Genomic DNA, 13,444 nt, shown 5'->3' on the forward strand with positions numbered 1-13,444 from the left:
AAAGCCTCAGTGTCTCTTTTTTGGTACAGTATTCCTTGTTTATACAGTGCTGTAATTTTTGTTGATTATACTGTAGTTTTATGTTCTGTTACACACTGTAGTGCTGCATGTAACTTACGCAAATAAATGCAAAATCATCAAATTGGAGTTTCCTTTGACCATTTCTTTGTTACTAATATTGTAATGTACATACTATATACATTACTTTGTTTAGGGACCAATTCATTTAAGGACCTAGTCACAGAAACTGGTCTCAGTTGTTAAGGAGTGTGTGTACAGTTTGAGGCAAATACAGTGAATCTGTTTTAACTAGGAAATAGGCACAGAGAGGCCAAATACCTTGTTCCCCACAGTGACTACTTAATGGAATTAGAACTATAAGCTGGATATTTTCACTCCTGTGTCAGTGAGGTCCATTGTACTGCTTTATCAATTATAGCTGTTACTTATTTTTTCTTTTACAGGATTATTTATATTAGGAATTTTAATGTTCCTGAAGACTTCATCAAAGAATTATTTCCACTTTCATCAAGAGAAAGCTTTAAATCTATCGACTAGCTCATAAAGAATTTCTTTGTGTGGGTTACATATATAGATGTTTTCATGAAGAGGAGTGAAAAGCCAGAAGGATATAGACAAATGAGGCCTAAGACCTTCCCTGCCAGTAACTACACTGGCAGCAGTCGGCAAATGTTGCAAGAAATTCGGGAATCCCTTAGGAATTTATCTAAACCATCTGATGCTGCTAAGGCTGAGCATAACATGACCAAAATGTCAACTGAAGATGCTCGACAAGTGAGAAATCCGCCTAAATTTGGGACATATCATAAAGCCTTGCAAGAAATTCGAAATTCTTTACAACCATTTGCAAATGAAACAAGTTCTTCATCCAGGATTACTTCAGAAGTTAATCCACAAATGTTTCAAGATTTGCAGGCTGCTGGATTTGATGAGGTCAGAATTTTTGTTCTTACTTTGTACTACCTAATAATAGCACATGTTCTACAATTTGACCATGTATACAAATTTGTGTATTTCGTCAGCAAAGAATGTTTACAATTCACTTAACTGTTATAACAAAATAATTGTTATTTTTTTTGTTTCTTCTTTGCTAACTGTAACTAAATTCTGAGTTGAAGAAAGCCACAGGTAAAGGTAGGAAAGGACATCTGTATGAATTATGAGTTTCCCAAGCTCAGTGACTGCTAGAGATATGATAGCTCTAAGGATGTGAAATTTAAGTTTGTAGTAGAGAGAAAGTTGTTTTTTTGAGATAAAGTCTTGTTCTGTTGTTCAGCCTGACCTTATGATTCTTTTCAGTCTCTAAAGTAGCTGGGACTAGATATGTAAGCCACTGTGCCTGGCTTTCATTTTGAAGACTTTTTTCATAGAATATTTATTTAATCATATTTTGTTTAGGTTAATAATAAAAGTTGTTTAATATACCTTGTGAATAAATATTTTATATGGCAGAAATAATTTTAGATAGAAATCAGTTGTGGCAAATGAAAAAATTAAAATTTAATTTTTTAAGCTGGGCATGGTGGCACATGCCTATAATCCCAGCACTTGGGAGGCTGAGGCAGGAGGATTGATACAAGTTCAAGGCCAGCTTGGGCTACAAAGTAAGCTCAGGCCAGCCTGAACTAAATCGCAAGACTCTGTCTCAAAAAGACCAAAAATAATAATGTTTATTAATATATGTTTGAGGCACATAATGATTACATTTATCATGGAAAGTTAGTGCATGTACATCACACATGTTTTTACTTCTCCTTCCTTTCTTTTCCCTTCATCTTGGGGTTCTTTTTTTTGTGGTACCGATGATCAAACTCACAACCACACACTTACTAGGCAGGCACTTATGCCACTGAGTTAAATCCCCAGCTCATCTTTGGGTTCTTTTCTCAACTCTATCTGGGGAGGCTGAGAGGAGGATTACACAAGTTTGAGACCAGCTAGAGCTACACTGTGAATTTAAAGTCAGAACTAAAAAGTGATACCCTGTCTTAAAGAACGAAAAAAAAAAGTTTAAAAATGGGAAATGTAGGGGCTGAGGAGCACCTGCCTGGCAAGTGTGAGGTTGTGGGTTCGATCCCCATTACCAAAAAACAAAAAACAACAACAACAAAAAGAAAAAATAGGAGATGTAAAAATTTCTTTAGCTTTACCAAAGACCATTAATCTTAAAATTCTTTGTTTTTGTGTTTGTTGTTGTTTTTGGTATCGGGAATTGAACTCATTAACTTATACTTGCCACGCAGGTACTGTACTGCTGAGCTATATCACTGGCCCAGAATTCTTTTACTATTAATATTTTAGTGGCTGCATTTCTAGATATCTCTCTGCAGTCATGCATTAATCAGTGAAGGGAAAACTATCAGGCAATTTCCTCATTGTGTGTTTGTCATATAGTACACCCATACAATCCTAGCCAGTTACATCTAGGCTGTATGGGAACAATTATTGTGTTGTATTTGTGGTCTTATTAATGGAAACATGTTATCTGGTGCCTAAATAATTTTAAAAATGAAAGCCAATGTCTGAATTATAGTAAAAGATTTTAAAAGAAAAATTTACAGCTAAACTAGGAGAAAAGGTTACTGTTTCACTCATTCTATTTGATGAAAATTATTTCCTATTTATATTTACATGCTCTAAAAATACTGAATTTGTGGGGCTGGGGATTTAGCTCAGTGACATAAGTGCCTGCCTTGTAAGCAGGCAGTCGTGAGTTTGATCCCCAGTACCTATAAAAAGGAAAAAGACCAAAAAAAAAAAAAAAATACTGAATTTGTACCAGAAATTAGAGAGAGAAGAGGAGGAAAGGACTTAGAATAGTTTTTGTGTAGGATTAAGAAAATGACTGGAATAGAGATTCTCCAGAGCACTTTTTTCCTTAGCTAAAAGGGAAATAATAAAGGGAATCACTGATGTTATTCTTTCTCTTTATATATTGTTAAGGAAAGAGAGTTTATCAAATCACACAGGAATAATCGCCACTAGGTCAGATAAGTTACTGTATAGGTATGTGAACCAGTCAGTAAGGATAGTAAGTCATACCAGACATGTTCCCTATCTTTAAGGGACTTAAAAATTCTTTCTCATGTACATAATTTTTTTTTTTGTCTTTTTCCCTTTTATCAGTACTCACGATCGAACTCACGACTGCCTGCTTTCAAGGCAGGCGCTTATGCCGCTGAGCTAAACCCCCAGCTCCTTCATGTACATAATTTTAAGAAATCTAAAGCAATTTAATCAATATCTTATTCTTTCTCCCCCTCCTCCTCCTTCTCCTCCTCCTTCTCCTTCTCCTCCTTGTCCTCCTCCTCCTCTTCATCTTTAATCTTCTTTTTGTAGTGCTGTAGTGTAGTGTAGGATTGAATCTGGTAGGGCCTTGCACATGTGGCCAAGTACTGTATTCTGAGCAACATCCCCACCTCTAATGTCCTATTTTGTATTTATTGGCAGTAATAAAAATAATGACTTTGCCTTATAAAGATACGTTAGCTTTAGTCCAATCATACATCTCAAAATTGTCGCTTCATGACACTAATAATCCGTAAATTAAGAGTCCTTCACCAGAAGTGCTTAGACATTTGTTCTTCCTCATTTGTCCAAATAGTAAAGGCATAGTGTTACTTATACTAATAGTGATACAAAAAATATTGCAATGTGCCTCTAGTTCCTTGATTCACTTATTCTGTAGTTTCCTATTATACTATAGATCATCAAGAGCCTAATTTGATACTTCAAAATTCTTACATAGTTTTCATCTAATTCTTTTTACTATTTTATAAACCCTAGCATACTGCGTACTCTTTTTTTTTTTTTTTCCCTCCTAGCTTACTCCTTTTATAAACTCTGCCAGGTTCAAGACAGCTGCTTTCTTTCTTGTCTTTGAGAAGGTTTCTGGTGACTCTGTAGAATTAAAAGCTCAACTATTTCCAGATTAATTTCTTACTAAGATAAAATGTTAAGAGCTGGGCATGACCCATGCCTGTAATCCCAGCACTCAGGAGGCTGAGGCAGGAGGACTGCCATGAGTTCAAGGCCAGTTTAGACTAGTCAGTTCAAGGTCAACCTGAATTACATAGCAAGACCCTGTCTCAGAAACAAACCAAAAAAATTAAATTTTAAATAACAGCAATAATTCTGTGATACATTACAGTACAGTCAATGAGTACAATGGCACATGCCCATAATCTCAGCTACTTGGGGGGCTGAGGCAGGTGGATCATGACTTCAGTGCCAGCCTGGGCTATTTAACAAGACTATATCTCAAAGTAAAGAAGTAAAAAGGGCTGGGTATTTGGCTCAGTGGCAGAATGCTCCTGGGTTCAATCCCCAGCACCACAAAAATAAAGAGTGGGAGGAGTAAATACACAATCACTGGAGTGTATTTTTACCTAGAATCAAGTGTGATTATTTGGACCTATTATTTTCTATCATATAAGACTTATGTCCAAAAGTTACTTATTTGAAGATGTTCTTCACATTCGACACTAACACCCTCATTTAATGAATACTTGGTTGAGATTATAGATATAAATATATATATATATATATATATATATATTTTTTTTTTTTTTTTGTCTTTTTCTTTTTTATCGGTACTGGGGATCGAACTCACAACTGCCTGTTTGCAAGGCAGACGCTTATGCCACTGAGCTAAATCCCCAGCCCCTGATATAAAATATATTTTAAAACAGCATTAAATATTTTTTAAAATACTAGCCTCAGGGGCTGGGGGTTTAGCTCAGCGGCATAAGCGCCTGCCTTGTAAGCAGGCAGTCGTGAGTTCGATCCTCGGTACCAATAAAAAGGAAAAAGACAAAAACAAACAAACAAACAAACAAAAAAACTAGCCTCATAATCATCAAACTCACAGGCTGAAATTCCTGGGTGTTTAACAAGAATGTCTCCTGTAATGAAAACAATAGTGGGCTGGGTGCCACTTTTTCCTGCCAGCTAAGGTAGCACTGTCATGTGATAGATAATAGCATAATTACCAGTTCATTTGTTTTAATCAGTTTTAAAATTAAGCACTCAAGAATTGAATTTTGGGGCTGGGGATTTAGCTCAGCAGCATAAGCGCCTGCCTTGCAAGCAGGCAGTCGTGAGTTCAATCCCTGGTACCGATAAAAACGAAAAAGACAAAAAAAAAAAAAAAAAAAGTTGAATTTTAATTTGAGGTTATTTGTGTTATTTTAAATTTGCATATAAAATCTTACTAATTTCTTTGCATCATTACAAATTTACTAAGTCTAAATTGTCATAAAATTTGACCATCATTGGGCTGGGGATTTAGCTCAAAAGCATAAGTACCTGCCTGGCTAGCACAAGGTCATGAGTTCGATCCCTCTTACCAAAAAAAAAAAAAAAAAAAAAAAAAAAAAAAAAAAAAAAGACCAAATTACCTTTGCTTTAGTAAGGAATTTACTTTGTTGTTTTCAACAAAAATACAAATAATGCTTTAAACAAGATAGTAACTAGCTTAAATAGTTATCATTGGCTCTGCTTCTATCAGAATCTAGGACTCTTAGGAGGAATCTTTTGAATTTTACTTCTTGGTGACATCATGTTCCAGCACCACTACTGTATCTGTTGCCTAGGACACAGAATGCACAAAGAACTAATACCTAAATCTGAAATAGCAAAAGTATTCCATAAACCATGCTTCTAACAAGATCAGTAACTTTTTCAACAAAATGATAGAGTCTTTTGTATGTTGGGTAGACTGGTTTCTATCACCTTTTTTTTTTTTTTTTTCCCTAGTTGTACTAAGGATGAAACTCAAGGTTTCTCACATGCGAGGCAAACACTGTACCACTGAGCTATAGACCTAGCCCTTTTTATTTTGAAACAAGGCCTTGCTGCATTGCCCAGGCAGTCTTCAAATACAGTCTTCTTCTTTAGTCTGTGAAGTAGCTGGGATTACAGACTTGCTCACCCCTTGCTCTTCCATAACTGTTTTTCTTTGGTTTTACTTTCATTTCCAGTAGAACAATCATCTGTTAGTAGCTGTTCACCTTTTCTAAGCCATAATGACGTTTTAGAATGTCATTTGAAATGCTTAGTCCTCTAGAACAAGTAAGCAGTTTCCATTTTCTTGATAAATATATATCAGAATATTAGCTTATAATCTATGTTTACACTTAACAAGAACAAGGAATGGATACTCCCAGTATTTGAGCTTTAGGCACTACATTTATGTGTTTTCCAAGTTTTCTTATTTAATCTTGACATCAACTCTAAAAATTTATTATAGTTGAAGAAACTGAGGCTCTAAAATGTTAAGTAACTTACTGGAGTTAATGCAGTTTTTAAATGGAGCTGCTCAAGCTCAGATCATACTGATTCCAAATCTTGTTTCTTCTATCAGACTGTCTAACCTCCTAGAATCTTCATCACGTAATTATATCTGTATTATTCTACCATTTACCCTGTATTTGTGTCCCTGTAAATACACTTTCCTGAAAATATAAACTCTTAAGAGGAAAAAACAGAACTACATTGTACTTTTACTAGTAAACACAATAGAAAAAGTGCTTCATAAAAATTCTTTTTTTATTTAAAAAAAAGATTAAGATAAAAGAGGACATAACAAAACAGATCAGAACAGAACAGTTTAAGCAATATAATGTTTTATCACTAGACAATCTGACATAACAGTAGCTACCATAGTGTTTCTTTCCTTGAAATAATTGAGTATACCTTCATATAACTATAGTATCAAACATAAAAAGACAGTGTAAAACAATTCAAGAGAATGAAAGTATTATAGGGTAGTCAGAATCAACTAAAAGAAAACGAACAAAGGTTACTATATTATCTCCTTGTCCATAAAAAAATTTTGTTTATACTATCACATATAATAAAATCCAGTAACATAAAAATGCTTTAATGATAATGTTTTCCAGTATTTTGATTGATAACTTTGTAAATAATCAAGTAGTCTCTGTTTATATATGAATGAAATTAAGACACAAGACTTAATCAGAGTTATTTTGCTATGATTGTACCCGAAAGAAAATTCTAGAAGGGAAAATTATGTTACATAAAGGTTAAAATATTAAATATGTTAAAGGTTTGAAGATTTATTTTGTTTACTGTAGCAATTTGAGATTTATGGTTGTTTTTGTTGTGATAGTGGTGGTGTTTTTAGTAGTTACAAATAGGACATTAATATTGTGGTTTTAGGACCCTGTCCTTGGTAATTATGAATTCCTCTAGTGGAATTCACATTGTTCTTTACCTCCTGTTAATGATAAAACTTAAATTTTATTTCATTTTTTTAACTTCTTATCAGGATATGGTTATACAGGCTCTGCAGAAAACTAATAATAGAAGTATAGAAGCAGCAATTGAATTCATTAGTAAAATGAGTTACCAGGATCCTCGGCGGGAGCAAATGGCTACAGCAGCTGCTGCCAGACCTATTAATGCCAGCATGAAACCAGGTGATTAATCAAACATTTTGTCTTGTCTATTTTATGATAGTTTTATAGCACTTAAGTATATCAAATCTTTGGTCTTAGAAATTGTTAAAAGCACTGCAATTAATTGAAAGTCTCAAATTAGGTACCAAATCCTACTTTATTCATTTGATATACTTGGTATCAGTTTAGTTTTTAAATGTTACACAAATTTTTATTTTAATATAAGTTATATAGTGTTATACCAAAATGAATTTGAGGGTGGGACCCTCACATTTAAAATTAATAGGTAATTCTGGTAAGCAGCATTCCAGGTTGAGAACTACTTGAGTGGTTGTAGTGCAACTGAAACATATCTTTTTTTTTTTTTTGTCTTTTTCCTTTTTATCGGTACCAGGGACCGAACTCACGACTGCCTGCTTGCAAGGCAGGCGCTTATGCCACTGAGCTAAATCCCCAGCCCTAAACATATCTTTTTTTATGCCCAAATACCATCATTAAAACTCTTGGGTTTTTTTTTTCCTTTTTATATATATATATATATATTTTCATATTTTGAGAGCAACTTGTATTCATCATAGAATATTTAGACAGCAGTTAAGCAGAAGAAAGAAGGGGAATGGACCCAGGACCTTCACACTGAACCACATCCATCTCTAGTCTCTTTTATAAACTTTTTATTTTGAGACAAGGTCTCTTGCAGAATTACTAAATTACCCAAATTGGGTTCAAACTTGCGGTCTTCCTACCTCTGCCTCATGGAGTGCTGGGATTAAAGGCAGGCACCGCTAATTGCTGATGAATCTCACTGTTCACCGCTGTATTTTGGTGTGGTACTTTGTGTGTGTGTGTGTGTGTGTGTGTGTGTGTGTGTGTGTGTGTGTGTGTGTGTATGTTATCCTTTTTTCCCAGAGAAAACCTGAATAGGTTTATATATATTTTGATTCTTGTTCAGGCCAAAAAATCATATCATACCAAATCCTACTTTATTCATTTGATATACTTGGTATCAGTTTAGTTTTTAAATGTTACACAAATTTTTATTTTAATTTTCTTTATGTGTATGATGCTGAGGATTGAACTCAGGACCTCACATATGCTAAAAATGTGCTTTACCTGTGAGCTTATCCCCAGCCATACAAAATAATTTTAATAGTTCTACATACTTTATTTAACCATTCTACCATTTTTGATTTGTGTTTTAAACTTGTATATCCAAATCTTTTATATACCTAGTGATTTTCTAAAAATAAATTTTAAATATTTAGAAAATGTTTATAGTTTCTGATAGATATTGCTGTAGAAAGGTGGTACCATGTAAGCTAGGCTTGGTGTCCACACCTGTAATCCAGCACTCTGGGAGGCTGAGGCAGGAAGACTGAAAGATCAAACCCAGCCTAGGTAATTTAATGACTTACCCAGAACCTGTCTGGAAGAGTGGGAGCAGATGGGGATGTAACTCAGTATGGAGCTCTAGGTTCAATCACCAGTACCTACTCCCTGAAACATGTAAGATTACGAAATATTTGTTGATTTTTTATTTTTTGATTTGTTTTTATTTTTTGACGAGTGTTCTTACTGAGCTACGTTACCAGCCTTTTTTTTTTTTTTTTTAATGGTACCAGGGATTAAATTTATAACTTTCTGCTTGCCAGGCAGGCACTTACACCAGTGATCTAAATCCCCGGCCCCAATACCAAATATTTATAAATAGTACTGTATGTTATTTTTTCTGTTTAATTTACACTGTTGTCTAATTTTACATTTCTTTGAATATGTAATGGTTGTATTTTATTGTGTTGTGTTGTGTTTTGTTTTCAGTATTGGAGATTTAACCCAAGGTGTACAGAGCAACATCCTTAGTCATTTTAATTTTTATTTTGGGATAGTCTCTCCCTGAGTTGTCCAGACTGGATCTTGAATTTGTACTTCTACTTCAGCCTCCTGGGATTGTAAGAGTATACTCAGAATGTGCCCATCATGCCCAGAACAATTTTGTTTGTTTGGTGAGGGAGATTGAATTCAGGGCCTTGCATGTGCTGATAATCACATGCTCTACCAATGAACTACACCTCCAGCCTCTTACTAGTTTTTTTTTTTTTTTTTTTTTTTTTGTCTTTTTCTTTTTTATCGGTACCGGGGATCGAACTCAACCGCCTGCTTGCAAGGCAGGTGCTTATGCCGCTGAGCTAAATCCCCAGCCCCTATTTTTAAATTGTCATTTCATGTCTTTGTTAATTGTATATTTGTTTGTTTAGTGACTTATAAGAGATCTGTATTCATTCTTTTATTCAACAAATTTTTATTGATCAACCGCTGTTTCAGGCCTTTGTCTCACATTGGGTAAGTTCTGCCCTTTTGTAGAGTTTACATTCTAGTAATGTGAATGCAAATAAATTGGATAAACATATGTAGAATTACAGCTGTGTGTAGGTGAGGAGTGGAAAATTACATGGTACTATGAACTCCTATAAGAGGAATTTTTATCTAATCAAGAACAGAAAACCTTCCTGAAAAACAGCTGATATCTGAGGAAAGACAAGGGTTTATAGGGAAGGTCCAAGTGAGACTCTTGTGCATGGCTCCTTCACTAAGTTTTGATGCCACAAAGAAATAAAAGTGGCATATAAAGTGTAAGTCCATATAGTTTATTATTGGATTTAGCAGACATCTGATTACCTTGTCAGATTTCTATAAAAAGCTAAAAATATCGATAGTATAACTGTAATTTTAGCTACTTATGAGGCTGAGACTGGAAATTTGCAAGGCCAGCCTGGGCAGTTTAGCAAGACCGTATCTTTTTTTTTGTCTTTTTCCTTTTTATCGGTACCAGGGTTCGAACTCACGACTCTGCTTGCAAGGCAGGTGCTTATGCCGCTGAGTTAAATTTCCCAGCCCCGCAAGACCGTATCTTAAAGTACATAAAAATTACAAAGAGATGGGGCCAAGCATGCTTATGCAATCCTGTAATCCCAGCACCTGAGGCAAGAGGATTGCTGCAAGTTTAAGGCTTCCCTGGGATACATAATGAGCTCAAGACCAGCCTGAGCTACATAGCAAGATCCTGTCTGTCAAGTGCGAGATCTCGAGTTCAATTCCCAGTGCTAAAAAAAAAAAGGGTGTGGGAGTAGTGGTAGAGCCTTTGCCTAGCATTTGTAAGGCCTCAGGTTTAATGCCTAGCACTGCCTAAACCAAACTTTTTTGAGGGTCTATAAAATTTCTCACTTCTTTCAACTTCCATACTTACCACTTAACTCATAGGAGGCCAGTAATCCGTTTTTACATCAGCTTTGTAGATAACACTTTGAGATAAGAGGACTAAATACAAATGGAAGAAGAGACTTATTATTTTTTTAATAGGAAAGATTTATACGTTTAAAAGATAATTGAATGACAGTAGTTAAGAGGATAAAATTATATATTCAAGAGAGAAAGTTCAAGTCAATGAGGAGATAAGTTCCAAAGCATGGGATAAAGGTTGTTAGCTTTACTGGAAAGAGAAATTGTCATAATAGGATCAGACAGGCCTAGGAAGTTATGGTTAGATCAAGAAGTTACTTTTTTATGTCTTTTTTCTGAAGTAGAAAGCCATTACTTGCTAAGAATTGTGAGTGACAAGCTGACAAGCAGTTTGAGGAGGCTGAGGATGGCTAAAAAGCAATAGCGTTTCCAGGCAGTGTTTAGGTCCTTTAAAGATGCTTGACATGAATTTATAGTAGAATCTACCTGTTGCATCATCTTTTCTGGCAGCTATGAGGAAAAAAGGAAATACTTGGAATTTCCCATGACAAGGGTTTTATTAAACAAGTACACAATAAGTTAGAAAGATAACAATGATAAAAGCGTAGTTGAAATCTCTGCTTAGAGCATATTTTTCATCCTCTATATTCAGTGACTTCTTATTCTTTCCAAATTTCTCTCCATGACTTGGCTACCTCACAGATGTTATCTAATATTACTTGTCCCCTCATTTATTGCTCTCTGGCCATAACCTGGTTTCTTTTTTTCTTTTTGAGACAAAGTCTTGCTATGTAGTCAAGGCCAGCCTTGAACTTCCTGTGTAACCCTGCCCAGTTTTGAATTTGAGTCCTACCCCAGCCTCCCAAGTGCTGAGATTGTAGGTGTGCATTGCTATACTCCCACTATGCCCATCCCAGGCTTTTTTTTGTTGTTCTTGGAAAATACCAAACTTCTACTTCAGGGCCATTACCCAGTCTTAGCTCCTATGTCATCCCCCACAGGAGCCTTTTCTGACTGCTGAATTTCATTGCTTTCTGTCATCTTATTTTTCTCTGTCCCTAATTTGACAGCATTTATGTTTTACATAAAGAATTTATTATACCCTGAAATTACTTTGTTTATTCACTTTTTTATTGTCTGTGTCCTCTGTGAATATAGGTTCCCTGGGTCCAGGGGTATTATCTTGATAGCCAATGTATTTGGATTGTTTGGAGGAGGCCCTGATATATAATGGATGCTCAATAAATGAATAAATTGAAACAATAAAAGAAGAAAAACAATACCGAAGGAAGAAAGAAGTGATGGATTACGGATTTGTGCTAGATCAAATGTACCATAAAGAGAATTAATCGTGAAGCTTTTGATAAGGTTAAGGAACTTCTGTAGTAGTGTTAAAACAGGAGGAATTGGAGAGAATGAAAACTGTATTACTCATTATGAAAGAATAATAGATAAGAGTGATAACCAAAATTTGAAATATGATCATAAGAGTGATACTTGAGTTAGACTAAAGGGAGAGGGTCAAAGAACTGAAAGATGAGGATAGTGTGGTTCATCCATCTGAACATTGAGGTTATAGGCCGGAGGGTAAATCAAATGCCAGAGTTATAGCTGAGTGAGAAACAGAGTAGGAACTCATTAGGTCGGGAAATAGACCTGGCTGTCCAAATAGGATGAGCTACAAAAGCTCTGACTTTATCATTTGTCATGCTGGGAATGGAACCCAGGGTTTTGTACCTGCCAAGCAACCAGAGACAGCTTTTTAAAAGAAATAATGATCTAGAATCAAATGGAGAGCAGAGGTGTAGAACCTTAACCTTTTGGCCTTGTTCATTTTTAAGGAAAACCTTAATTTCTGAGGGCTGAAAGGAAAGTAACATCGCAGGGGGGAAAAAACTAGTTTGAAAATGGTGGCAGGAAAGTTGGGGATAAGTCAGTGATAGAAGAGCGCTGGCTGACTGTGCAACAGAGCAATCTGGAAACTGGCAGAGAAGTCTGGGAACTGGAAGAATGTAGAGGCTCTTACAGAGGCCCAGGACAGCAGAGACAGCCATATACTCCAGGCTGGTAGAAACTTACATTTTAACTGATAAGTGGCATGGTAGTTGGGGCCTCCACTGACCATCTAAGGAAAGTAAGCCTGAGCCTGATGGCCAGGCTTGTCCAGAGTGAGGATTTTCCCAGAAGTAACAGACCCAAAAGCTGTCAATTGTACCTGCAATGCAGTATTAAACTGAATATTCTGAATTTAGTGCTTTTTTTTCTTATATGTGGTATCATATATATTTTCTCCCAGGATGATAGTGAGCTTTCACATTTGTAGGTGTTTCTTGTTTCATTTTGAATAGTAATGGGTGTTTTACATGTTTAGATCTCCATCTCTGTCATTCTTGGGAAGATCTTCCCAAGAGGTATAAAAGATACTCATAAACTTTTGAAAGGCTTGTTTTTTTTAGTGTTTATATAGCTTTATCTTTAATATTTAATCTTTAATCCTTCTGGAATGTAGAATGTAGCAGTGAAAGGAATTTTTCCTCCCTTCTCTAAAGGTTCTGGTCTTTAAATTTGCTGAAATATATTGACAGTAGATAAACATGAGCAAAGGCATACAAATCTATGTGTATAGGAGCCATATAAAATGTAAAAGCTCAGGGGCCAGGGATTTAGTTCTGCAGCATAAGGGCCTGCCTTGCAAGTGTGTGGTCATGAGTTCCATCTCCGTTAAAAAAAAAAAAAAAAAAAAAAAAAAAAAAAAATATATATAT

The 13,444-nt window shown here is 35.3% G+C and overlaps 1 protein-coding gene across 2 annotated transcripts in view; it reads left to right on the forward strand.

The window, feature by feature from the left end:
* The window catches only part of Lats1 (large tumor suppressor kinase 1), a 66,926-nt gene that overhangs the window by 21,940 nt on the left and 31,542 nt on the right, over positions 1-13,444 (forward strand). For both annotated transcript variants that reach the window (XR_010041943.1, XM_063233016.1), the window contains exons 2-3: positions 465-954; positions 7,313-7,463. Coding sequence is in view for 1 of the 2 variants with exons in the window: in XM_063233016.1 (XP_063089086.1) it covers positions 604-954; positions 7,313-7,463 (502 nt within the window). In the remaining variant the exon portion in view is untranslated. The remainder of the gene's footprint in view (positions 1-464; positions 955-7,312; positions 7,464-13,444) is intronic.

This window comes from Cavia porcellus, unplaced genomic scaffold (assembly GCF_034190915.1).
Source record: "Cavia porcellus strain 051 isolate PalLab524CR breed Dunkin Hartley unplaced genomic scaffold, mCavPor4.1 scaffold_22, whole genome shotgun sequence".
NCBI lineage: Eukaryota > Metazoa > Chordata > Mammalia > Rodentia > Caviidae > Cavia > Cavia porcellus.